This window comes from Neoarius graeffei, chromosome 14, assembly GCF_027579695.1.
Source record: "Neoarius graeffei isolate fNeoGra1 chromosome 14, fNeoGra1.pri, whole genome shotgun sequence".
In the NCBI taxonomy this organism is placed as follows: domain Eukaryota; kingdom Metazoa; phylum Chordata; class Actinopteri; order Siluriformes; family Ariidae; genus Neoarius; species Neoarius graeffei.
In genome coordinates this window covers 69,845,893-69,872,186 of record NC_083582.1, presented here as the reverse complement: position 1 = coordinate 69,872,186, position 26,294 = coordinate 69,845,893, and the positions used below count along the sequence as shown (strand labels likewise).

The 26,294-nt window shown below is 43.6% G+C and overlaps 1 protein-coding gene across 1 annotated transcript in view; it reads left to right on the top strand.

Annotated features, from left to right (window-relative positions):
• dock1 (dedicator of cytokinesis 1) overlaps positions 1-26,294 on the top strand; it is a 742,670-nt gene that overhangs the window by 140,712 nt on the left and 575,664 nt on the right. Inside the window, exons 8-11 of the mRNA XM_060940282.1 lie at positions 8,236-8,393; positions 12,728-12,809; positions 13,677-13,812; positions 19,938-20,010. Of these exons, the coding sequence (XP_060796265.1) occupies positions 8,236-8,393; positions 12,728-12,809; positions 13,677-13,812; positions 19,938-20,010 (449 nt within the window). The remainder of the gene's footprint in view (positions 1-8,235; positions 8,394-12,727; positions 12,810-13,676; positions 13,813-19,937; positions 20,011-26,294) is intronic.

The following is a 26,294-nucleotide window of genomic DNA, read 5'->3' as shown; positions in this document are numbered from 1 at the left end:
GCGATGACAGTGACACCTGGAGGGGCGTGGTTGGGAGGAACGGCCTCCCCGATCTGAACCCGAGTGGTGTTTTGTTATTGGACTTCTGTGCTAGTCACAGTTTGTCCATAACGAACACCATGTTCGAGCATAGGGGTGTCCATAAGTGCACGTGGCACCAGGACACCTTAGGTCGGAGGTCGATGATCGACTTTGTAGTCGTGTCATCTGATCTCCGACCCTATGTCTTGGACACTCGGGTGAAGAGAGGGGCTGAGTTGTCAACTGATCACCACCTGGTGGTGAGTTGGATCCGCTGGCGGAGGAGGAAGCTGGACAGACCTGGCAGGCCCAAACGTATGGTGAGGGTCTGCTGGGAACGTCTGGCCGAGCACTCTGTTGGGGAGGTCTTTAACTCCCACCTCCGGGAGAGCTTTTCCCAGCTTCCGAGGGAGGCGGGGGACATTGAGTCTGAGTGGACCATGTTCTCTACCTCCATTGTGGACGCAGCTGTTCGGAGCTGTGGCCGCAAGGTCTCCGGTGCCTGTCGTGGCGGCAATCCCCGAACCCGGTGGTGGACACCGGAAGTAAGGGATGCCGTCAAGCTGAAGAAGGAGTCCTATCGGGCCATGTTGACCTCCGGGACTCCTGAGGCAGCCGACGGGTATCGGCAGGCCAGGCGTGCTGCAGCTCGGGCAGTTGCGGAGGCAAAAACTCGGAACTGGGAGGAGTTCGGGGAGGCCATGGAGAAGGACTATCGGTCGGCCTCGAAGAAATTCTGGCAAACCGTCCGGCGCCTCAGGAGGGGGAAGCAGTACTCTGCCAACACTGTTTACAGTGCGGGTGGGGAGCTGTTGACCTCGACTGGGGACATTGTCGGGCGGTGGAAGGAATACTTTGAGGATCTCCTCAATCCCACCGTCATGTCTTCCACTGAGGAGACTGAGGCTGATGACTCAGAGGTGGACTCGTCCATTACCCAAGCCGAAGTCACTGAGGTGGTTTGCAAGCTCCTCGGTGGCAAGGCACCGGGGGTGGATGAGATCCGCCCTGAGTATCTCAAGTCTCTGGATGTTGTGGGGCTGTCTTGGTTGACACGCCTCTGCAACATCGCGTGGCGGTCGGGGACAGTGCCTCTGGAGTGGCAGACTGGGGTGGTGGTCCCTCTTTTTAAGAAAGGGGACCGGAGAGTGTGCTCCAATTATAGGGGAATCACACTTCTCAGCCTCCCAGGGAAAGTTTACTCCAGGGTACTGGAGAGGAGAATTCGACCGATAGTCGAACCTCGGATCCAGGAGGAACAATGCGGTTTTCGTCCTGGTCGCGGAACACTGGACCAGCTCTATACCCTTCATAGGGTGCTCGAGGGTTCATGGGAGTTTGCCCAACCAGTCCACATGTGCTTTGTGGATCTGGAGAAGGCATTCGACCGTGTCCCCCGTGGTATTCTGTGGGGGGTGCTTCGGGAGTATGGGGTTCGGGGCTCTTTGCTAAGGGCTGTCCGGTCCCTGTACGAACGGAGCAGGAGTCTGGTTCGCATTGCCGGCAGTAAGTCAGACCTGTTCCCAGTGCATGTTGGACTCCGTCAGGGCTGCCCTTTGTCACCGGTTCTGTTCATAATTTTTATGGACAGAATTTCTAGGCGCAGCCAGGGGCCGGAAGGAATCCTGTTTGGGAACCACAGGATTTCATCTCTGCTTTTTGCGGATGATGTTGTCCTGTTGGCTTCTTCAAACCAGGACCTTCAGCATGCACTGGGGCGGTTTGCAGTCGAGTGTGAAGCGGCTGGGATGAGAATCAGCACCTCCAAGTCCGAGGCCATGGTTCTCGACCGGAAAAGGGTGGCTTGCCCTCTCCAGGTTGGTGGAGAAGTCCTGCCTCAAGTGGAGGAGTTTAAGTATCTCGGGATCTTGTTCACGAGTGAGGGAAGGATGGAGCGTGAGATCGACAGGCGGATCGGTGCAGCCTCCGCAGTGATGCGGTCGCTTTACCGGTCCGTCGTGGTGAAGAAGGAGCTGAGCCAAAAGGCGAAGCTCTCAATTTACCGGTCGATCTACGTTCCGACTCTCACCTATGGTCATGAGCTTTGGGTAATGACAGAAAGAACAAGATCGCGGATACAAGCGGCTGAAATGAGTTTCCTTCGCAGGGTGGCTGGGCGCTCCCTTAGAGATAGGGTGAGAAGCACAGTCACTCGGGAGGAGCTCGGAGTAGAGCCGCTGCTCCTCCACATCGAGAGGAACCAGCTGAGGTGGCTCGGGCATCTTTTTCGGATGCCTCCTGGACGCCTCCCTGGGGAGGTGTTCCAGGCATGTCCCCCCGGGAGGAGGCCCCGGGGAAGACCCAGGACACGCTGGAGGGACTATGTCTCTCGGCTGGCCTGGGAACGCCTCGGTGTTCTTCCCGAGGAGCTGGCCGAGGTGTCTGGGGAAAGGGAAGTTTGGGCTTCCATGCTTAGACTGCTGCCTCCGCGACCCGGTCCTGGATAAGCGGAAGAAGACGAGACGAGACAGATTACAGATTAATTTATTTCACTAAAAATACTAGCTTCCTTCTAATTTTCATTATATACAGTGGGGGGGAAATAAGAATTTGACACACAAACTATTTTTTTTTTTTAAATTAACCTTATTTCCAGTGCAGCTATTCACATGAAATGTTGAGCAGACATTGGTATTCACACAATAAAATCATACTTAAAAAAAAAAAAAGAAATCCTCATATTCCAATCCATAAAACAGTTATGTGCAATCAAGTGGAATAACACTGAAAAAAGTATTGAAAATGCGAACTGAAACTTAATTAATAGAGGTGCTCCCCACATCCAGAGTGCGTGGAGCAATGCCCCAAGGTTTATAGAAATGCATTGACCTGATTTTTGATGGCTCGACTGCATGATGTACTCATGACAAACGTGTACCACTCCAGGGAACCTGACCATAAGTGCAAGGCAACGCATCTCATAAACACACTAACCACCAGACAGCGAAATTGGGCTATTTATTTGCATAACATAAATGGGTTTTTATTCAGCACTTAATTTTATTTTTCTTTAAATAAAAAAATAACGTGGGATTATTTACCAACATGTCTTATGGAAAATATTCGCAACCGTTTCATATAAAAGGGCAGTAGATGGATGGAATCGCAGGAAGAGTTTTGTTGAAAACATGCGAGCAAACTGATCCAAAGTGTAGACAAAAGCAGAGTTGGAAAACAGGCAGTGAGGCACAGACATGATATCAGAGGTAATACAACACACATACAAAGTTCAAAAACACAAACGGGGTCAAAACCAGAAAAGTGAAACAAAATACAAGTCTGTGTGTTACTCAGAGTCCTTATCTGTATACGCCGTGATTGAGCGCTAATCAGGAACAGGTGCATGATAATTAGGCGGAATGGTGAGTTCATGCTTTGCGATCTGTCGCTGTGCACTCCGAGCTCCAATGCATAAAAGATGCAACCAGACAACTTTTTGACGTATCAAGTTTGATATTGGATCATAACGCTGTAGTAAAGTGAAAGTGCTGGTTCACTGCTGTCCACCAGGCACCCAGCAGAGTCACACCATAATAAATGTTGTGGGGTTGTTTCTGTCGAATGGCACGCGGTGTTAAAGAAAGTAACTGCGATGCATATCTCATTATTGGCATCACCGTCACAAGACAACGCAGTAATTTATTGACGTGAAATACACGACACAATTCGATGGTTCATATGCTCTAATATTATTCTATTTGGGTTGATTTTGTGCACTTGCAGATATTTTGCGCCTACACTCATCAAGATCCCTGCTTTTAGGCAGTGTCTAAATATCTATATGACTTAGTGGAGAAGTCTTTGTTTGCAATGACAGCTTCAAGATGCTTCCTGTCTGGGGGGGAAAAAACTAATCTCTTTCAATGTTCAGATGGGATTTTAGCTCATTCTTCTACACAAAGTCTTTAAACAAATTGGTGAATCACGATCTTCAGTTCATTCTAAAAATTTTCTATTGGGTTTAAGTGAGGTGATTAACTGACTGGGCCATTCCAACACCTTTATTTTCTTGAGAGTCTCTTTTGCAGTATGTTTTGGATTGTTGTCCTGCTGCAAAGTCCACCCATGTCTCATCATCATCTTGCTGGATATCAATAGATTCTTTTCATGTAATTTCCAGCACTTGACTCCATTTATTTTCCCTTAAATAATTTGGATTCTGTTGGTACCATGAGAAGAAAAACAGGCCCATAGCATGATGATTCCACCTCTGAACTTTACTGCAGGTGTGATGTATTTTTAGGGTGATATGCAGAGCCAAATATGGTGCTTTGAATAAATGTCTGTCTGTCCTTTTTTCTGTCTCGTCTGAGTACTCTGCATTCTTCCAGTAATCTGCAGGCTTCTCCACATGTTCTGAAGCAAACTTCAAGCAAGCTTTCACATGCCTTTTCTTGAGTAATGGAGTCTTCTGGGGTGATGGAGAATGGTGGCTGTGGAGTGCACTGGCAATTGTTTTCTCTCTGACAACTGTACCCACTGCTTCCCGCGCTTTCTAAAAGCTCTTGAGCGGTTCTTAGCTCTTGGGCAGCTCTTCTTACTAACATTCTGACTGCCAAGTCAGAGCTCTTGTGAGGACCTCCTGTGCATGGCTGGTTAATGAGCGAGTGACATTCCTTCCATTTAAAGATAATTGTTATAATGGTGCTTAGAGAGGCTTTACACAGTCATGTAACCCCTCTATAGCAACGGTAACTACGCTGCCACGACAGGGGGCACACTTGTCGTGCTTCATTCAGACAAGTTAGTTGTTTTTGGGGTTTTTTTGATATGGGAAGGTTTTGCTGCGTTTTTGGATGTGCAAATCATTTTGAATGAAACAAAGACATCAGATTTTTTTTATTTAACAAAAGTAATTCATCAGGGGGGAAAAAACTAGAGAGATTTCTAAACATAGAAGGGAACTAGATAGAACTCGACGCCAACGGCGTCGATGGGGATGCCTCCGCCCGGTAGACTACACGCCTTATTAAGTTGTGATTTGGGGATGGACATTTGACCTCACAGTAATCTTGACCTGGTGAAATTACTTGTATTAGCTTTGGAGATATTGTGTTCACAAGGTTTTCGGACAGACATTTGACCTCACAGTGACCTTGACCTTAGACCTTTTGATCTCAAAATCTAATCAGTTCATGATTGTGCCAAAGCACACAAATGGTGAAAGTTTGGTGAAATTCCTTTCATTAGCCTTTGAGATATTGAGCTCGCAAGGTTGCGGGACAGATGCACGCACGGACAGACGGACAACCCGAAAACATAATGCCTCCTGCACCTTACGGTGGCCGAGGCATAAAAATGGCTTGCAAGTATTCAGCGGGACTCTGTGTCGATTGGAGTGGTCAAAAAAAATCCAATGGTATGCTCACTTCATTTCCACGAAGGTAAGAATTCCCCAAAAAATAATTTCAGAACTGCAGCAAGGTGGTCATTCTTATACACTGACGTGAACATGTCACATCAACACACCGGCTCGGCAGAGCCTAACCTTCACTGAGACTGAAGGTGCATTTACATTTGCGGATCCTTCGGAGCGCGTTGGGACCCAGTCAGTATGGGAAACACCTGATGCTGATTTGAGCGCAATCAGCACGTGTATATAAGGACACTGTTTTCACAGAGACTTTGCAAAGTATTCCGTTAGATATGCAACAGTAGATGGGTTGAAGTGCAGGAAGAGTTTATTAGCAGGCGTAATATTTACAAAAACAAAACACGAAACCGAAAGCAGAGTCATAAACATTCGTGATAATGATAATACTTCATAAAGTATCTGTGTCCTTATATGCGCGTGCTGATTACGCTCAAATCAGCATCAGGTGTTTCCCATAACGACTGGCTCCTGTGAGTGAGCGTGGCCGCTTGAGCGTGCAAAGGCGTGACAGTCAAGTTTTCACCTGCTGTGTGACCACAACTTTTAGCTCGCCTGTATATCGTCATGCATCATCACCAAACACCTCATTTTCATCGATAACCCATCATAAAGCATCACAAGCTGTAGTGTGACTGGAGCTTTATGCTCATGTTCACGTCACTGTATAAGAATGAACACCTTGCTGCACTTTGTGTGTTTGAGCCATTTTTTTTCTTCTTCGTTTCGAAATCTCTCTAGTTTTTTCCCGCTGATGATGGATTACTTTTGGTAAATTGAAAAATCTGATGTCTTTGTTTCATTCAGAGCAATTTGCATATCCAAAAATGCAGCAAAACCTTCCCGTACTGATCAGTAACAACTAACTCATCCGAATGAAGCACAACGAGTGTGCCTCTTGTCATGGTGGTGTAGTTACCGTAGCGATAGGGGTTACATGACTGTGCAAAGCCCTGTATAGGAACATTTAGGACTTGAGAAATCTGTCATTGCCATTACTTTGCTGCTTGACAGTCTTGTTGTGACGGTCTTGGGAGAGCTCTTTGCCTCTACACATCATGAGATTTTTCTTGCATGACAGCTTAATTAGTTTAATCATCTAGGTTTCTTACTGTATTCAATACTTTTTTTTTTTTTTCCAGCATCATTCCACTTTATTGCATATGACTTTCTAGGGATTGGAATATTACGAGTTCTTTTTTTTCTGTGTAGTTTAATTACATTAATACCAATATCTCTCAACATTTCATGTGAGTAACTGCACTGGAAATATATTTAATAGAAAAATAGATGTCGAATACTTCTTTTCCCTGACTGTAAAAATAATATTGGCCAATTATTCCTTAATTTTTGTCATCTTTGCGACTGGTATCGGGATGTTTGTTAGTGGGCTGTGAGGCGGTGACCTAAAAATAACATGCGGTTTGAAAATAGGATTCGAGGACCTGAGGGATATTCTTTCAAGGAGTCCAGAATTCTTCGCGACGTCCGTCTCTGTTGCATAAAAATTGTTTATGATTAACACACTCGGTTTTAATGCATGTGGAACATACCCAAGGCTTTAAGCAAGCTATGCAGGCTTAAATATATTATCAGTTATAATCACCCTGATTTCTATAATTACTACTTACCTGCTATTTAAAGATATATATATATATATATATATATATATATATATATATATATATATATATATATATATATATATATTTATTTATTTTTTTAGGAATGGGTTAGATCGTGTTGTTCAGCTTTCCTGTGTATTAGTCACCATGTAAAAATGTACACCCTTCTTTTGTGAAACACTGGATTTGATGGAATGAGACGAATTCCTTTGACTAAACATGTTCAGAGAGCGAGAACATGACGAGATCAGCTTTCAGTCTGCCAGATCAGCCCTGAAGCCTCTCTCAGAGACGTATACACTCTTGTGCATGCTCACGGAGGTTTACTGTCACTCTCCTTGTCTCTACCCCCCCCACCTCCAATGTATGCATACACACGTGTGCACACTTGCCCTGCAGCATCACAGAGCAGGGCCTAATCAGAAATGCAGAACTCGCAAATAGACAGGTGTGAAACTTGGATAACCTCAGATGTGCGTTCTGTAGTTGACGCATGATCTCTATTTCCATATCTGCTCTGGGAACAGAACAGGGTGAACCGATGTGACTTGCAGGTTGTTTTTAGCTTTCTCTTTCACACGGATGTGCCGAGTTGATGTTACAACGAACGTTAGAGAAGCATGAATTTGCGGTTTAAAAACTGTCAGTTTGCGTCGCAAAGTTCGGTACGATTGGTGAAGTGTGAGCGCGGGAGTTGTCCAGAGAACCAGTCCCCTGGTCATGAAAACAGGCTTGCTTTGATCACGCTGTGGTGCGGCGCTGCATGTCGAGTAACATGACCGGTTCAGCTTTTCAGATTGCTTCTTGTTTTAGGTTTAGTGAGGGCAAGGAAAGGATTATTGCGGTCCGTGGAGGAGACAGGATTTTCTAGTGATAAATAAAGCCACACTTTCAGAACTGGAGAACTGACACTGAGATCGTGGTGAAACATGCACGGTTCTTGTACTTGGAGTGTTCGTTCCAGAGGTATGGAGGAAACAAATAAACGGATGAACCGAGCACCTGCCATCTTACCAACCTGCATGCACAAAAGTGATATATGTGGAATTGTGCAGCTGAAAAGGAATTGCTGCATGGCAGAATGAATTCTTTTATGTAATTCCTGTAAGTTATTCTCCCAGGCCCCTCAATCAGGCCAAGTATGAAAACACCCCTAATCAGAGCAAGTCTGTGAATGTGTGTCTCTCTCTCTCTTGTGCTCTCTTTCACTCCTGCTAGTCTCAGAGACAGAATCTGGATCTGAGTCGACAGGCCAAGTTTGCCTCCACGCCATCCTTTGCTCTCTTTGTGACGCTGAAGAACGTGGTGTGTAAGATCGGAGAGGACGCCGAGGTGCTCATGTCCCTCTACGACCCCAATGAGTACAAATTCATCAGGTATTTCCTTGAGAAACACACTCTGTACTGACCACAGCTGTCAATCAGCCAGTCCCATGCTTAATTGTGTGCATGCACACTAAACATGGGCACAGACACAAACCCACCTACTTCCTAAAACAGAGCACACGCACACAAGCCACAACGCATACTGTGTCTATAAATACATATGGAGAGAAGGTAGTGTGTATGTGCATGCACTCAAATACGCAAACAGAAAGTAACTGATTTTGATAGGCCTTCTGGAGGGGACTCCTCTTCTTGGATTAAAGCTTTTTAAAAAGGGCATTGGGTAAAACCCTGAGCTGCAGTGGCTTTTTTTTAAAATTAAAATAACATCACTGTTCATCACGTGTCTGATTATTAAAGTGCATATCACGGGTAAATTCAGGAGCAAGATCAATGTAATTCTCCTATTTTATATTAAACTTTGGTCAAATATCTGTCACATTTTGCATTTTGTGCAATTTTTTTCCCTTGCGCAATACCAGAAAAATTCAGTTGAAATCAAGCCATTTGAGGCGAATTGGTCCGCTTCTGAAAAAACTTGCCGTTTGGATTTCCCGGCAAACATTGATTTTCGTGACGTCGCGTGCGGGACACTTCCTTCTGAATCCTACGTCAGCGCTGGTTTGTTTATGAGAAAACGATCTGGTGGTTTTCTGCAAATTTCTTCAACATTATCGCGTAATTATTAAAATGGTGAACAGATGTATCGTAGGAGGGTGTAGCAACACCAATCTTGATGGGATTAGTACTCATCGTTTCCCAAAAGACCGGACAATGAGGGAGAAATGGGAGCGCTTGGTCTACACAGGCTGTGCACTGAAACCGTGCAAAGCTCTCGCAGCCTGCTGGCGCTTCCGCAGGTAACGTCACGAATCTGGCTCCAGACTCCCTTGGGATTTTTCCAGACGCGTTTTGTTTTTATTTTTTTCTGCTGTAGACAGACGGCCTTGTGCAAAATTGCCCTTCTGGATGAGTGCGTAAAGGGACATACTTTCATATATAAAAAAAAAAAAAAGAATTTGGTCCAGGATATGCACTTTAAGCTTTCAGAATTCTGTTTCTTTCAGAATGACTTCCGATGATATGGTTCTTATTTAAAAGGATTACGATGTGTTATACGGTTTGAGTGTGGGCAACAATTGCTGTATAAAATAAAATAAAACCTTGCACAGAATTAAATTGTGTCAAATTTAAGAAACTTGCTGATGAAGAAAAGTCTTTCTCATAATAACCTTACTTTATAGTACAATTTTCTCTCAAAGCTATTTGGAAGAATTATTGGCACTCCTGTTGCATGTGCACAATAAATGCAAACGGATGTTTTCCTCTCCAGAAACTCTCCTGTTGGACTGTGAGCCATTTCACTACTTTTTTTTTTTTTAAATATGAGATACATCATGGGCGGCACGGTGGTGTAGTGGTTAGCACTGTCGGCTCACAGCAAGAAGGTCCTGGGTTCGAGCCCCGTGGCCGGCGAGGGCCTTTCTGTGCGGAGTTTGCATGTTCTCCCCGTGTCTGCGTGGGTTTCCTCCGGGTGCTCCGGTTTCCCCCACAGTCCAAAGACATGCAGGTTAGGTTAACTGGTGACTCTAAATTGACCGTAGGTGTGAATGTGAGTGTGAATGGTTGTCTGTGTCTGTGTGTCAGCCCTGTGATGACCTGGCGACTTGTCCAGGGTGTACCCCGCCTTTCGCCCGTAGTCAGCTGGGATAGGCTCCAGCTTGCCTGCGACCCTGTAGAACAGGATAAAGCGGCTAGAGATAATGAGATGAGATGAGAGATACATCATCTTTGTTATCCATCACCGTTTGAAAAGAGATTTGAACACAAAACTGACAGATCACATGGGGTAAACCGTGTGAAATAGGCCTATTGATCAAAATGTGACTAGAATAGAAGAATAGAATAGATTGCCTTTGTCACTGCACAAATGTACAACAAAATTTAGTTCATCATGGGAGAGCAAAGCCGCTGCCGACAGCGCCTTGCAAAAGTATTCGGTGATTTCAGTGCTCGACAATTTCCAAATTAGTGTCTGCCACTTGAGAAGGTGACATTAGTGGTTCATTACCAGCCGACTTGAGGGACCGAGTCACCTCCATGGTTAGATGTTTGACAGGTGCTGCCTAAATGGTTTGCTCACAAGACAAATGGTAATCAAAATCTTCAGGAACATGATGCAGAACTGCCATAACGCCAATATGCAGTGTCTTGCAAAAGTATTCATCCCCCTTGGTGTTTGTCCTGTTTTGTTGCATTACAAGCTGGAATTAAAATGGATTTTTGGGGGGTTAGCACCATTTGATTTACCCAACATGCCTACCACTTTAAAGGTGCACGTTATTATTATTGTTTTTTTTTATTGTGTGACAAACAATAAGATGTAAAAACAGAAATCTGGAGTGTGCATAGGTATTCACCCCCTTTCATATGAAACCCCTAAATAAGAGCTGGTCCAACCAATTCACTTCATAAGTCACATAATTAGTTGATTAAGATCCACCTGTGTGCAATCAAAGTGTCACATGATCTGTCACATGACATCCGTATAAATCAACCTGTTCTGGAAGGACCCTGAGTATGCAACACTTCTAAGCAAGCAACATGAGAACCAAGGAGCCTCCAAATAGGTCAGAGACGAAGTTGTGGAGAAGTATAGATCAGGGTTGGGTTATAAAAAATATCCCAAACTTTGGATATCTCACAGAGCACCATTAAATCCATTATAGCAAAATTGAAAGAACATGGCACCACTACAAACCTGACCAGAGAAGGCCCCGCCCACCAAAACTCAGACTGGGCAAGGAGGGCATTAATCAGAGATGCAACAAAGACACCAAAGATAACACTGAAGGCACTGCAGAGATCCACAGTGGAGATGGGAGTATCTGTCCGTAGGACCACTTTAAGCTGGACACTCCACAGAGTGGGGCTTTATGGAAGAGTGTCCAGAAAAAAGCCATTGCTTAAGAAAACATGTTTGGAGTTTGCCCAACAGCATGTGGCAGACTCCCCAAACACATGGAAGAAGATTCTCTGGTCAAATGAGACAAAAATTGATCTTTTTGGCCTTCATGGGAAATGCCATGTGTGGCGCAAACCCAACACCCTGAGAACACCATCCCTACAATGAAGCATGGTGGTGGCAGCATCATGCTGTGGGGATATTTTTCATCTGCAGGGACAGGAAAGCTGGTCAGGACTGAAGGAAAGATGGATGGCACTAAATCCAGAGCAATTCTGGAGGAAAACCTGTTTGAGTCAGCCAGAGGTTTGAGACTGGAACAAAGGTTCACGTTCCAGCAAGACAATGACCCTCAACATACTGCTAAAGCCGCAGTGGAGTGGTTTAAAGGGAAACATTTAAATGTCTTGAAATGGCCTAATCAAAGCCCAGACCTCAACCCAGTTGAGAATCTGTGGCATAACTTGAAGATTGCTGTGCACCAACGCAACCCATCCAACTTGAAGGAGTTGGAGCAGCTTGGCCTTGAGGAACGGGCAAAAACCCCAGTGGTTAGATGCGCTAAGCTAATAGAGACATACCCCAAGAGACTTGTAACTGTAATTGTAGCAAAAGGTGGCTCTACAAAGTATTGACTTTTGAGGGGGGTGAATACCTCTGCACACTCCAGATTTCTGTTTTTTCATCTTAATTATTGTTCGTGTCACAATAAATAAAAAAAAAAACAGTGTGCACCTTTAAATTTGGAGGCATGTTGTGTAAATCAAATGGTGCTAACCCCCCAAAAATCCATTTCAATTCCAGCTTGTAATGCGACAAAACAGGACAAACACTAAGGGGGATGAATACTTTTGCAAGGCACTGTACGTGTGCGCCGCCACTCAAGGGCACTCCAGCCCAAGGCCGCCCCACGCTGACCTAACTGCATGTCTTTGGACTGTGGGGGAAACCAGAGCACCCGGAGGAAACCCACGCAGACACGGAGAGAACATGCAAACTCCACACAGAAAGGCCCTCGCCGGCCGCTGGGCTCGAGCCCAGAACCTTCTCGCTGTGAGGCGACAGCGCTAACCACTACACCAAAAATTTGGTTTTGTTCCAAACCCTGTGTCGTCTAATGTAATGTATTTAAAATGCAAATTCATTTAAAATACGTTGTCGTTATATAAAATAACTGATTTAATTAAGCGTCTGAAACAGTGGAGATTTTGCCAGGACGAGGATCCTTGAGTATACTGCACAGTAATGATGAAGCAATGAAGTTCCCACTGATCGCTGTTTCTGAATTGTATTAGGTATTTGTATTAGTGTTGTATAAAAACACTATTTCTCACTTTTTTTTTCCCCCCCTCTTTCACAGTGAGAACTATCTTGTCCGGTGGTCCAGTTCCGGTCTGGTCAAAGACATTGATCAGCTTCACAACCTGCGAGCTGTGTTCACAGTGTGTATCCTCCTTATCTCTTCTGCTCTTTGCTCGTTTATCTAAATAAATTAAAGTCCAGTGGGATAGAGAGTAAAGATCTCATTAAAATCACACTCTCTTGTGATTCCTGAGGCTTTTAAAGATTCAGGTTCTTAATAATCGTCACATGTATCGTTGAAGTGTCGATGTAGTTCCTATTCGCCTGTTTCAGGTAAACATTTAGACAATGAATCAACCAAGAATGATGTTTTGCCAAAGAAATCATTGTGTCGCAGTCGAGTAATTATAGTATTTATGAAGTCAAACTTTAATTTGTGTTGTGCTTTTTTGATAACATCATAATTACAGTATTGTGGCATGCTAATTACACCTTAATCAAGACCATGGAATCGGTGCATTAGTAGAACTTGCAGCCCAGCTGATTTCATGAAGAGCCATCATCACACACTATTGATTAGGATATTGTTAGAATGCTGTGTATTACATTATTCTATCACCACTTTTTTCTAATGGCTCAAATGGAGAGTAGCAGCTGCATCCCTGTGTGAGCATGACGTCCCACCACAGGAAATGAGGCACTGTACTAATCAGACGCCATTAGGGCATTACAAGTTATCCTGCGTAAGAGCCCACTTGGGAAAAGTTTACTCACTCTGGAAAAGGTCCAATCAGTGGATCAATCATTCTCACCCTCAACCAGCAAGAGAAGAAATAAAACACATCGTGTTAACCAGACACTTGATCTTGGCACTAAGCCTTCAGCAGATTCTAATTTTCTGCTTTCAGAAGCACTCTTTTGCCCTCCTTTTCAGAACTGGAGATGGCCACGTACTCCATATTTTTTTTGTGTAATGAGATGATGTGTGGTTTGTGGTTGCTGTACAGGATCTGGGCAGTGAGGATCTGAAGCGGGAGAAAATCAGTTTTGTCTGTCAGATTGTCCGAGTTGGGCGCATGGAACTGCGAGACAACAACACTAAAAAGCTGACATCCGGGCTTCGAAGACCCTTCGGAGTAGCAGGTAAACAGTGATTTAACACACTTCATCTGAGGCAGGGAACCTTCCAGATATCTAAGGAACTGTACAAAGTCCCATATTTCAAATCTATATTACTTACAGCGCTTGTTCATCAGACCGGTATAGCACAGCATGACAGCAAATCCAAATTTGTCTCCTGATCGTGTACCATACTGGCTTTCCATTACATAACACTGACGTGAAAGTAGGACTGGTTCTGTAGAGATTGTGGGTTAAAATGTTGCTCGAAATTATTTTCCTGTGAAGCAGAAACATCAGATATTATCCAAAGTGATTTTCGAGTTTTGATCGCAGCATGCATCTAAAAGGTTGGGAAGGGTGCCAATACTTTACATTTCTTGGAAACTGAAATAATTTTTGAGTGCAAACGTTGACAGACAACGTTAATAACAGAAATGCAAGTAGAAGCACATTTTGTGGCAGGACTTCTTACAGCTGTTGCTTCAGTGTTCTTTTGTTGTCCCTTATTTAGTGAGCAAACATGAAGAGAAAATCATGTTCTCCAGGAAATTTGGAGTAGCCGGCAAAAAGAAAAAAGTATTAGGCGGCTCTGGAATCTGTAGCGGCGAAGCTAATTTTGAAATTGACGTGCATTCTCAGCTAATAAATTACTAACCATTTCCCTGTGTATGAAATTTCCCTCCAGATGTTTGTGTGCTTTGCTTTCTCAGTTACCCTCTGTAGTATACTGCCTGGCTCTGTAACATGACTACATACGCTATGGCGTGGTCACGTGGTCCAGCTCAGCCAATCAGAATGTGAGAATCGGTCAACAAATATGGCGTCGCTTCCGGTCATGCTAGATTCAAATCGAAGACCATTTTGTAGTGAAATAATTGGATGGACAGCGGAAACTATATAAATCACGTGAATGTTAAAAGGTGCGGAAGCCGCGAGAGGCCCTTCATATAATCTTTTTTTTTTTTTTTTATTCACCTTGTTATCCCGAGATAACGACATAATTAATTCAGGATCTCGAGAAAACAACACAACTAATTCGAGATCTCGAGAAAACAAGACAATTATTTCATGATCTCGAGAAAACACCTGAGATTTCTAGCAGAGCTGCGCCCCCTGTGGGTCAGACAACGAAGACTTAGAAATTGGCGGACATGTAACAAAGCAGAAATGGCTTTTTACGATGCTTTGAGAGAGAGGGGGGCCAGTCTTCTGCGGAGGTGCCGCGGACTAATTTTGAAATGATCCCTTATTAAAAGACTTAATGCAATCTCTCCCTGTGTCAACCCCTGATCAAAATATTGCCTTACTGTTGATCCTGGGATTGAGATGCTGGCCTCTTCTGCCCCTCGGACCTGCTTGATCCATCCTGGTGCCCTGTGTCTGGTCGGAGTTTTATCGCCCCACTCCTGTGAAGGACGGCCCCATGAGGACAGTTGATGGTTATACCTGTTAAAACTGTTAATATTATAGTCAGGCTGTCTGTTGTTGCCCAAATGAGGATGGGTTCCCTTTTGAGTCTGGTTCCTCTCGAGGTTTCTTCCTCATGTCGTCTGAGGGAGTTTTTCCTTGCCACCGTCGCCACAGGCTTGCTCATTGGGGATAGATTAGGGATAAAATTAGCTCATGTTTTAAGTCGTTCAAATTCTGTAAAGCTGCTTTGCGACAATGTTTATTGTTAAAAGCGCTGTACAAATAAACTTGATTTGATTAGGTGATCGATTATTCCAGACGTTCTAATGACCAAAGTTGCGTCTATACAGAATGAGAAATAGCCCCAAAGTCAGCATATCACAAGTCTCTTGGCGTACCTGAATGAACCATTTCTCAGCTGTTTACTCGAGATCATGAAATAATTTTGTTTTCTCGAGATCACAGAATAATTGTTTTGTTTTCTCGAGATCTCGAAATAACGGTTTTGTTTTCTCGAGATCTCGAATTAGTTGTGTTGTTTTCTCGAGATCCTGAATTAATTATGTCATTATCTCGGGATAACAAGGTGAATAAAAAAAAAAAAAAGGATTATATGAAGGGCCTCTCTCAGCTTCCGTAAAAAGGCAAGTTTTTTAATTTTTTTCTGGGATCAAGTGGCCGGCACAGACCGTCTGTGTAGAGGATGTGCAGTCACGTGACCCGTCCATGTTTACTCCGCCATATTGGACGGCTTCAGGATTGTTTACCTTGCGCGAATGTAATGGATCCAGGGAGTAATCCCCAAGAAAATTTGGAAAATACCCCATCTACATCACGCGATTACTTGTCTAAGTTTGTTCAGCATCTTGAAGGTGACGTGAGGCAGCGTTACATGGAAAAGTGTTCCAGGTTGGGGATTGCAGATCCGTACAACTTGCTGCAATCCTTGTTCAGGGAAATTCGGAGCCCGATCTGGGCTACCACGACATTTACAATTTTCTCGTTAATCATGAATCGTGTTACACTGGCAAAGCCCTCAAAGCTTACAAGAGCCTGGAAGCTTATAAATATTTTGTTGCGGGATGGGTATCTCAACTATACCTCTGGAAGGTTCCGAAGAAGAATGTCTACTTGATAACCTCACGGGTAAGTGGCATTAAGATGTTTATCATAAAGAGACTATGCAGGACGTTTTATCGCTTATTTAGTAATTTTAATACAGAATTTACTCTGATGAAATTATTCAGACACTCCAACGCCCCCCTAAAGAAAAAAATCGGATCTGCGCGTTTCAGCCGTGAAACGGCATCCGCCGTTTGCATCCCTGTTTAAACTCATAGGTTAACCGACTTTAACCGGCTAATGAGGCTCGGTGGTCGGTCAAGATTTTTTTTTTGTTTTTGCCATCCCTACTATGGATTGGCCTTTCAAAGGCATATATGAGCCAAAAAGATAAAACATTGTCATAGGGTAGTAGGGCTCAGCATAGCCATTTTAAACATTAGAGACTGTCTAGTTTCTAAGTATGCAGCTATCATTCAATCCAAAAATCAACTTAACAGACGTACTAGGAGTATTGAATTAGAAGATTACACCTACCTGATATGAAGTGTTCACTACAAATTCGGCTGGTAGAACTGGGGTTCCAGTTTTCTCTTCGCACAGCGGACACCCATTTTGCACGTCTCTCCTCGTCTGCGGGGAATCTATAAAATGACAGGCCCTCCTTTTGGCCCTGTCTATTGGTACAACCAAATGCTGAACAAGATATAACCATTCTCGAAAGATCTGCTCCCACACACTTGATAATTAGAACGGGTCCGTCTAAGTTCTATGCGTGACCTTGCCGTCCAAAATGGCGGATAAACAAATATCACGTGACCTCGTGACGTCACGTGCAAATCCTCAGTAGGCGGAGAAAACCGCCAGTTGCCGGCGCTTGTGGACATCTCTGCATATAGGATTTAACCTGTTGAAGATGGAGAATTTTTGATTGTGGATAAGAAATGTGAAATTGAGTCGAATGCTGGGTAAATACGACTGGTATTGGTAAATAAATAAATGAAATGAATCTGAAAAATGAAACTGTGGCAAAATTGTGTAAACAAAAACAGTTTCCTAAATATGTATGAAAATGATGTTTGAGAAGAGAGAAATGGAAGATTTCTGAGCGGTATTCTTGAGTAGAAAAGTGATGCTAGCTAGAGAGATCAATCAGGTATGTTCGTGCTTTTGACCAATCAGAGGCCTGCAGTTCTTGTAGCTCCACCCACATGTTCTTGTTTGATATGATTGTACTAACTGTTTAAGAAGGGTAACCAAATTCACTCGAAACAGTAACAAAACTCTTTGGTGTGATTTAAAAGTTCGAACATACCTTTGTGGATAAGTTTGGATGCCTTTGCGTGAAATATTTTGAAGTAGACTTTCGGAAGTACTTGTCTTCTTTTTCAGCACGGCGTGAGATTTATAATTTGTATAAGTTGTTAATGATCTGTCAGAAGGTTTGTTGGGAAGCTCTTGAACGCGTGACCGAGGGAGTGAACAAAGAATTTTGTCTTGAGTCTTCTTGCCTAGTTGTGTGATTATTTTTGATAATCATGGGTCACAGGAGTAGAATGAGGAATCGGTGAGTGATTTCTCCCTGGTGGCAGAGATGGCTGCTCCACAGTAAACTAATTACATTGGCTCTCAGCCCACTGCTCATCACCAGAGAAAATCAGTCCTCCTTTCTCCGTCCGATAAGAGGAGATTGAACTCAGTGGGATCATCTCGGAGTGCTCATTGGCACAAATGTGATTCCTTTTTCTCTATACAGTCAATTTGTCAGGCTTTACGCTGCGATTCTATGTAATGCGTTCAGAGGCACCAAAATGCACTGGTGTGCTTAGGATTCATTAGGGGTGGAACACAATCCCATTATCTGTATCTGTTGCTGCTCCCGGTAGCTGTATCATTTCAGTGCGCCACATATCCATATTCTTCTTATCTGTATTGAGATTTAAACCCAAAGTGGGTGTGGCCTAAACAAGACACATGAATGGGGCTGTTTTTGGTTGATTAATTATTTAAATAATTAAAGCTAGACAGCCTTTTGATTTCATAATCTGTGAAATTTAGTTTCTTCTGAAATTTGTTCATTGTGATATATGTTTATTTCTATAATATCTCAAAAAAAAAATAAACGCACAAAACAGGCCATTCTGTGGCTGGGAAGTTATTTAATTTGAAGGGATTCCTGAGCAAATAATGCCCATGAAATCGCTCGTTTCGCGCAGTCAAGCAGACAGAGGAAGTCTGTGTGTGTGTGTGTGTGTGTTTGTGCGTGTGCGCATGCGCAGGTTTACCTTTGAGCGTGCACTGACAGTTCCATCACTCTGTCGCTAAACGAACAGCTGATCACACCGAGGTGCTTGCTGACCGCCGATATTTATTAGTTCGGGCCTGCGTTTCCTTTCCTTCGTATATAACATAACGGCTTTTCTTCTTACTGTTTGTTACTGTAGTCGTCCTTCACGTTTCATTCGCACACTCGCGTCCTTCATTTTTCTCTCCTGTTTCAAATTTGTATCCCACAATGCCTTGCGCGAACGGGGAAAGCCCACCACGTGATGCATGATGTAGTATCTTGAATTGGGTCATGGTGAAGGAGGAAAAAATAGCGGAGAATTTAGGACCACGTGGCTCTAAATTAAATAATTGTTCAATTAAAAAAACCTAATAAAATTGGAAGTCTGTGATTCGAGTTCAGTAGCTTTTGGTCCAACAAATAGAAATACTTAGGTGTCGGGGGGGAATTCTTTTTATGACCTAAACTTGAAAAATCTGAAAGGCAGTCTACCTTTAATCAATGTATTTAATATAATAGGATTGATCAATAATTAATCAAATTATTTTCTAACAAATTTAGTTGGATCTACTGTATGTCCCGAACTATAAATAAACTTGCAGTCACAATTAAATCACTCCAGCCTGCTTGGGCAGTTGCGAAGGATAGATGGATGAATGCTGTCCATTCATAGTAATGGACATGATCTTTGTCTGTCCTACGAGACTTGTATCTGACTGTGTGATGTGGTGTGGGTTTTTTTCTGTATTCCTAAAGATTCGACCAGCTGCTCTAGAAACCTTTATATCAAGCTTTTGAAATGAAAAAAAGTATAATGTGCCTCCTGTTCATATCAGTATTGTATCCATGTACGACACATTGTTCGTTCAGTCCGAGTGCTATATGTGTATCTGGTTATATCCTCAGGATACTTATACAGAATATACTGTTACAGCGTTGTAATCTGACAGGGTGTACAGACATCCTGCATGCTTTGATGTGGTCCGAGTGGTGTTTTTCCCCAGGCGTGTGGGAACGGAGGAAGATGTGGGAGGATGTGCAAGTGTCAGCTTCAACATCAAACAGGTTTTTGAAGTGGGAAGGAGAAAAGCATCATCTCCCCCCCCTCCTCCTCCTCACCTTCCTCTTCACCTTTCTTAAAAGAATTTCTCACTGAGCAACTGAGTAAAATGGAACCTCAGCAGTGGCGCTCTCATCAGCACCCCGCTGCCTCCATAACCCACAAGTTTTCGCTTGGTAGACAATCATTGTGGCCAAGAACTGCCTGCTTTCACAGTAGGAGGGTATTTGACTGATGTTGCGAACAACCACAGACCCAGAACACCCTGTCCTGCAGTAATGACTGACTTTTTTTTTTCTTCCCCTCCCCCCCCTTCTGTTTCTACAGTAATGGATGTCACTGATATCATCACTGGCAAGATGGATGACGAAGACAAGCAGCACTTCATCCCTTTTCAGCCGTGAGTATAAACTCGGCCTTCTGAACATCATGGATCACTATTATTACACGGGCAGATTGACTGACCGCTAACGTACATTTATGCATTAGTGAAATTAGTGTTGGAGCTTTTTGTACCGTATCTTTAGTGTCATGGACACTAGTGTAATAGTATATCTAGAGAAAACGACCAACAGTAAAATGGGTTTGGTTCAGCCTGGAGTCACCTTGTGCTCGTCCAGTTAAGCCTAGGTCACAACCGGACGTACGATTTTTTGGCGTTTCCCAAATCGCTGTGTGTTTTTTGTTTGTTTGTTCGTGGAGAAAGACGCACGTTGGCCGTAAGTTTGTCTTGCAACCTGAAAAAAACGTAAGCGCCCGTAGAGTTTGTTTGACATGACAAAGAACCTCTGCGGCCAGTCTACGGCTCGAAAATCAGCACGTCACACGCACGCCCTCCGTGCATTTCTTGCGTTTTTTTGCACATAGACCGGCCGTAGGAGCACGTACGGCCGGTTGTGACCTAGGCTTTTTAAATGCTCTGCTCTGTACGTCATTGGGCTACGATATCAGCTGTGTTTTTCAGAGAAATTGGTGCCAGGTCTTATTTCCGCTTGCATACAGTTTTCTTAAGAAATAAAAATGCATCAAGAAGTGTGTAATACAAATAAATTTATTACAAGACTACCAGTCAGGTGCATCAGATTGCGTCCCGGTGATGTCCACGTGGCTCACCATCAGCACCTCTGACAGTCAGCCTTGGCTCAAATCGACATGCCATAGCTTTAAAAAAAACGCATTGAGACTTTAAAAACAACCATAAGTGCGAAGAGCTGCGTGAACCCAGCTTAAGCTCACAAGCATTAACACCAGTTTCCACTTGAGCCTTCAAGCAGTGCAAAACAGGTAGAGAACAGTGTTTTTAAAGTGCTCTGAGTCGGCAGTGTTAACTCTAGCCCTGTGCCTCAGGCTTCCCTGCGGGTCACACGCTATAGGTTTTCTGTGGTTTAAATCTCTTGGTATGTGATTAGCTGTAGCCTGGACCACTTGTTCCTGCCTGTTACCTCCCGGTTCAATTAAGCAGAGCTCATTAACTCCTGTCCATGAGGAGCAAGTAACCCTTTCTCTCCCAGGATTCTCACTCTAATTGGAGCTCTCTTAGTCTGCCTGCAGGCATTTTAACCTTTTCCAGCCCTGGAGAAGATCGGAAGGAATTACGCCCCCATGCATTCCTCTGATAAGATGCATTCTATCAAATGTTCTTGTAAAGCACTCTGATGCATTCAGTATCAGTGTGTATCTGGTCTCCCTGGACATGTAGTTTTGGGAGCAGCCCAGTGTAAAGGATGTGTAGGTCATTAACTTGAATGGCAGAAGATGGAAGAGATCATAGAACTCGAGCCTTTTCCTGATGGGTAATGCTACTCTCGAGATTGTTTTTGATGATTAGACTGTTTTGAAATTAAGGTCGGAAGGTGATTGGAAGGAAAGATGGGCGTTAGAATTTTTTTTTTCTTTGATGCTCTGTCTGAGACGCTTTTGTTTTGTCTTGATATACCTGCAGCTATGTCTGCCAGGATTTAGATTTTTTTTTAAAAACAGTAAGTGCTTAGTTAAACAAAATTGCCACTGTACCAGGCAGTATGACTAGTAATAGAGGTGCCAATATTTACGGATTAGCCATATCGTTGAGAATGTACAGTACTATGACTCCTTAGACGTTTGTGAACCGATAGACAAGATGTATAAGGCTGTAGTGTTGGCACATCATAGGTAGAGGTATAACTGGTAGTTATTCTGTCCACGTAAACTGGATATGAGCAATCATGCACTCTGATTGGCTACTCTACTACTAGGCTGTCCGCTCATATACCATGAGTAGAGAAAAACAAAATGGTGGAGTGTGTTGCTCAACCAACCGAGGATGAAATAAAAACACTACTTGAAAATTTTCAAGTGTTTAAAAGAAACAGAAATAGCTAAAAGAATATAGTCCCCCACCCCCAAATATCTCCTGTTCCACACTCCAGCCCAGTCAGTGGCGGTAACGCGCCTTTAAGTTGGTTTGCCGACTGCCAGAAAACCCTAGTTTTGACCGCGAGTTGGCCTAGTGGTTAGCGTGTCCGCCTCTCGATCAGGAGATCGCGAGTTCTACTCACGGTCGGGTCATACCAAAGACCATCATAAAAATGGTACCTACTGCCGTCTGGCAAGGCACGCTGCAATATAGATGCGAGTGGGGAGTCAAACTGTCGCGGTTGCCAGAGGACACGCCCCCCGCTGTAACCCTAGCTATGTAACAGGCGAGAGGCTGAGGGCTACGGAAAGGGAGATCGGCACCACCCTGTGCGCCACATGGCGTGGGAAGGACTTTGATTGATCGATTTTGATTGAGAAAACCCTAAAAAACACACAAAAAAAAGGCAACAAAATATGGAATAAAAGTATTTGATGGTAGCTGTCTTTTTAATTTTTCAAGAATGGTTGATTTATTATAGCATTTTTCACAAATTTCTACTGTCATTTCACCGGTTTGTTTACATTCTAAGCGGAAATTATTTTGTCGGACATTTTTTATTTATCGGATTTGCAAAAAATAAAAATATAAATGCTCTCTTTCTCAAAATCCAGTGAATGTGGATAGAATAAAACCGTTATTCCACTCAATCTCGTCATACACAGGTTATAGCCGACTCGGTGCTACGCGCCTCGTCGGCTGTCGGCTCATGCACGACTCGATTTCATGGATTAACTGTTAATTAGTGACACAGCAGTCACTTTTCACATCCTTATTAAAACAAATCTCACTTCCTGTGCTTATGATAGCTTGTAGTTCTAGGACTTTTGAAATTAAAAAGAGGAAATCGAGACACACCTGATGCCTTTTTTTCCCCCCTTCTCTCACACACACTTTGATCTGTTGGATATCACTTAGAGCCTTTTTTTTAATTGGTTGATGCATAGGCTTCGCTTTGATGCTTTCGAGTAGTGTGTTCTGGACACGTACAGATCATCTCTTGCAACTTGCTGGAGCTAGTCACGTGAATTTAAGCTAAAGTTAGACATTGGTTCTGAAAGGGGTGAATTTTTATATATTTTAATAGATGCTTTCTTTTAATTACCCTGTCTTGGTGATTCGTGAACTCTCGCTTTAAAAAAAATTGATGGACAGAGCCATGTGTTGTTATTCTCCTTGTATCAAATTCAAAAGAAAGTTTCGTTTCTTGAGTCCAGACCACGAGTCCAAGATCATGAAGCGACCACTATCAAACAAAAAAAAAAACACTCTGATTTGTCTTATTTAAACTGTGCGTTGATTTATGATTAGTTGCTTATCTGGATCTTTTGGAAGCAAAGATTTTTATGGAACGGTAAATTTTCATTGAATACCCATGCAATACCCTTGTCTTGGCACAAACATGTCTGTGTTTGCACTGATCAATTCATTCAGCATTGAGTACTTTAACTTTGAATTGCCATGTGTATTAGGTATTAGGCAGGGTGAGCAAACTGGAACATGCTGGAACTGGAACAGGGCGTGGCTGTTTATGCTCACTTGTAGAGGGCTGTTTTTTCCCCCGACATGCAACAGCTGGAACTATATCTGGAACTCCAAATAGTCACTAAATATCATCATTTGCTTCATTGATGGACTCCAAGCTCACATTATCTTAAAAACAAAAACTAAAATCCCAGCACACGTGTGTTGACAGGGTAATTTTTCGCAACTGATGTTTTTGTGATGTTACAGTTACAATAACAGACATGAAACCTGAAGGACAAAATTAATTGCTGTGGAGCAGTGTTGCAGTCGAGTCACTAAACCTAAAGTCCATGTCCAGTCTCGAGTCCCCACTGTTCAAGTCCACGTAATTTTTTTTTTTTAAGATATTTTTTGGGGGCTTTTTTCACCTTTATTATTGGATAGGACAGTGTAGAGACAGGAAATGAGCGGGAGAGAGAGACGGGGAGGGATCGGGAAGTGACCTCGGGCCAGAATCGAACCCGGGTCCCCAGATTTATGGTATGGCGCCTTATCCACCTGAGCCACGATGCCCCCAAGTCCATGTAATTAAAAAAAAATTCGAGTCGAGTCCGAGAACAAGACTCCAACCGCACCATTTGCTGGTGTCTGTTTCCGCGCCATTAACATTAGTTTGTTCCTGAACATGACGTGTGAACAGGTGAATGTGCTTCTCTTTATCAGGGAGTCTGAAGTATTCTGTCAGAGATGGCTGGGAGACGGATGTAAGTGCAAAAGGTGTGTTTATTAATACAAGCGAAGACGGTAAACAATCCAGAACGGCAGGCAATAGGTCGAGCGAGGCAGAATCAAAGATGAGAAACAGGAAACCAAACAAGGAAATACGGCTTGGTAATGTATCAGCAACGCAACTCAATACTTCGCAAAGTTTTCACAGTTTTTATATCGGCTCGCTGATTGCGCCTTAATCCTCTGTAGGTGCGAGTTGTTTATAGCGCCCGAGAGTCCGCTTGGCGCGCGTGCGCTGTCCGGAACGAGCCCAAGAATCTATCTGATGCACGCACCAAGGTGTGCCGGTGTGACACACTCTTGCATGAAATTAGTACAAAAATTAATGTAGATATAAATATCTTGTGCCAAATTATTACGGCATGTTACAAAAAATAAAGAAAAAATCCGAGTCCTCATCTCCAATTTACGAGTCCGAATACAGTCAGTGGATGAGTCCGAGTCAAGTCACGAGTCCTTAAAATTAGGGCAAGGTGTAAATGCAATTTCAGTCTCGGTGAAGGTTAGGCTGTGCCGAGCCGGTGTGTTGACGTGACGTTCACGTCACTGTACAAGAACGAGCACCTTGCTGCAGTGCCGAAATAATTTTAAAGGTCCCATGGCATGGTGGTTTGTTGATGCTTTAAACGGGCTCGTGGAGGCTTCCGGATGTTATATCCGCAGCCTTTCTCGAAATTAACCCTCGGCACGTAAATATAGCCTCCTGGGAGAAAGCCCCATTTCAGCGCTTTTCCCAGTGCGTCGTTTTGCTAATGAGAAGCAGGAGGCGGGGAAGGGTAGAGGGTGGGGGCGGGCCATGGGGGAGGGGCTTGACCAAGCTGCGCGCACACATACTCGCTGCTATCAGCGCCTGTAGCCACGCTGCTAAGACAAAACCCCGTTCTCCCTCGGACTCCTTTCGTAAACTCAACGTGACACAGAGAACAGAGAGTGAGAGTGTTCGGGGTGGTAGTTTACGAACGTATAATACCCTAGGCTTGAACACGCACTCCATAACCAAAGAGGATAGAAGCAGCAACTACAGCAACATATCGCTTATCCAACAGAAGACATGCATTGCGGAGCAATAGTCAAACATAAGCTCATAAGTTAGTCAATTTCCAGACTAAACTCAGTTTAACAGAGCATGCTGCATGCTTTTTGGTTTTGTAGCGCAGATTACCTGGCTAACTGCAGGAAGCGGTTAGCTGCACAGTAAATGTAGCCATTGCTAGGCTAACGCACCGATTTTAAAACACGGCAAAATGACTTAACAGTTATACACTTACTTGTTCGGTGTTTGTGGCTGATGCGGCAGGGATGCTTGGTACGGACCCAGGCTTCAGTGACAGTTGATGTGCAAAACCTGCCCTGTACTGTCCCAAGTTGTGGAAACATTCATCAGGAAAATGCTTCCGACAAACATACACCGTCTTAGGTAGACTCGACGGCGTATTATTGGAGTAAATAAAATTAAGCCACTGCGTCTTCAGGGGCTCTCCCGTCGGCAGTAAAAACAGACTCTTTTCTGTGTTGTCACATCCATGTACAGCGCAATTTCCATGTTTCGCTCGCTTAGGTGATGCCATGTTGTTGTGCCCTCTATGGTTTCCTCACTACAACTGGGTGGGCAATCCATACGGTGGGTGGGAATCCAGAGGGGGGGGCGTGGGGATCATCTCCCTTGCTGACGTAGTAAAGGGAAGAGCTTATCAACGCGCCGTTTTGACGCGCCATTCTCAAATGTTGGGCATAGTTTGGTTTACACATTATGAAATTTCTAGCCACTGGGGTGACTTAAGAAGGTCAGAGTAACTCATTTTAACGTTAAAAAACCTCAGAAAGTGAAAATTTCATGCCATGGGACCTTTAATTAAATTTTTTTTTTTTTAAATTGGAATTCTTACCTTTGTGGAAATGAAGTGAGCATACCATAGGGTTTTTTTTACCTCTCCATTCAACACCGAGTCCTGCTGAATGTAGAGATGAAAAGTATGCCTTGGTTTTGTTTATAAAATGTTATCTTATTTAAGCAAATCCTGCATCAGAGGCAG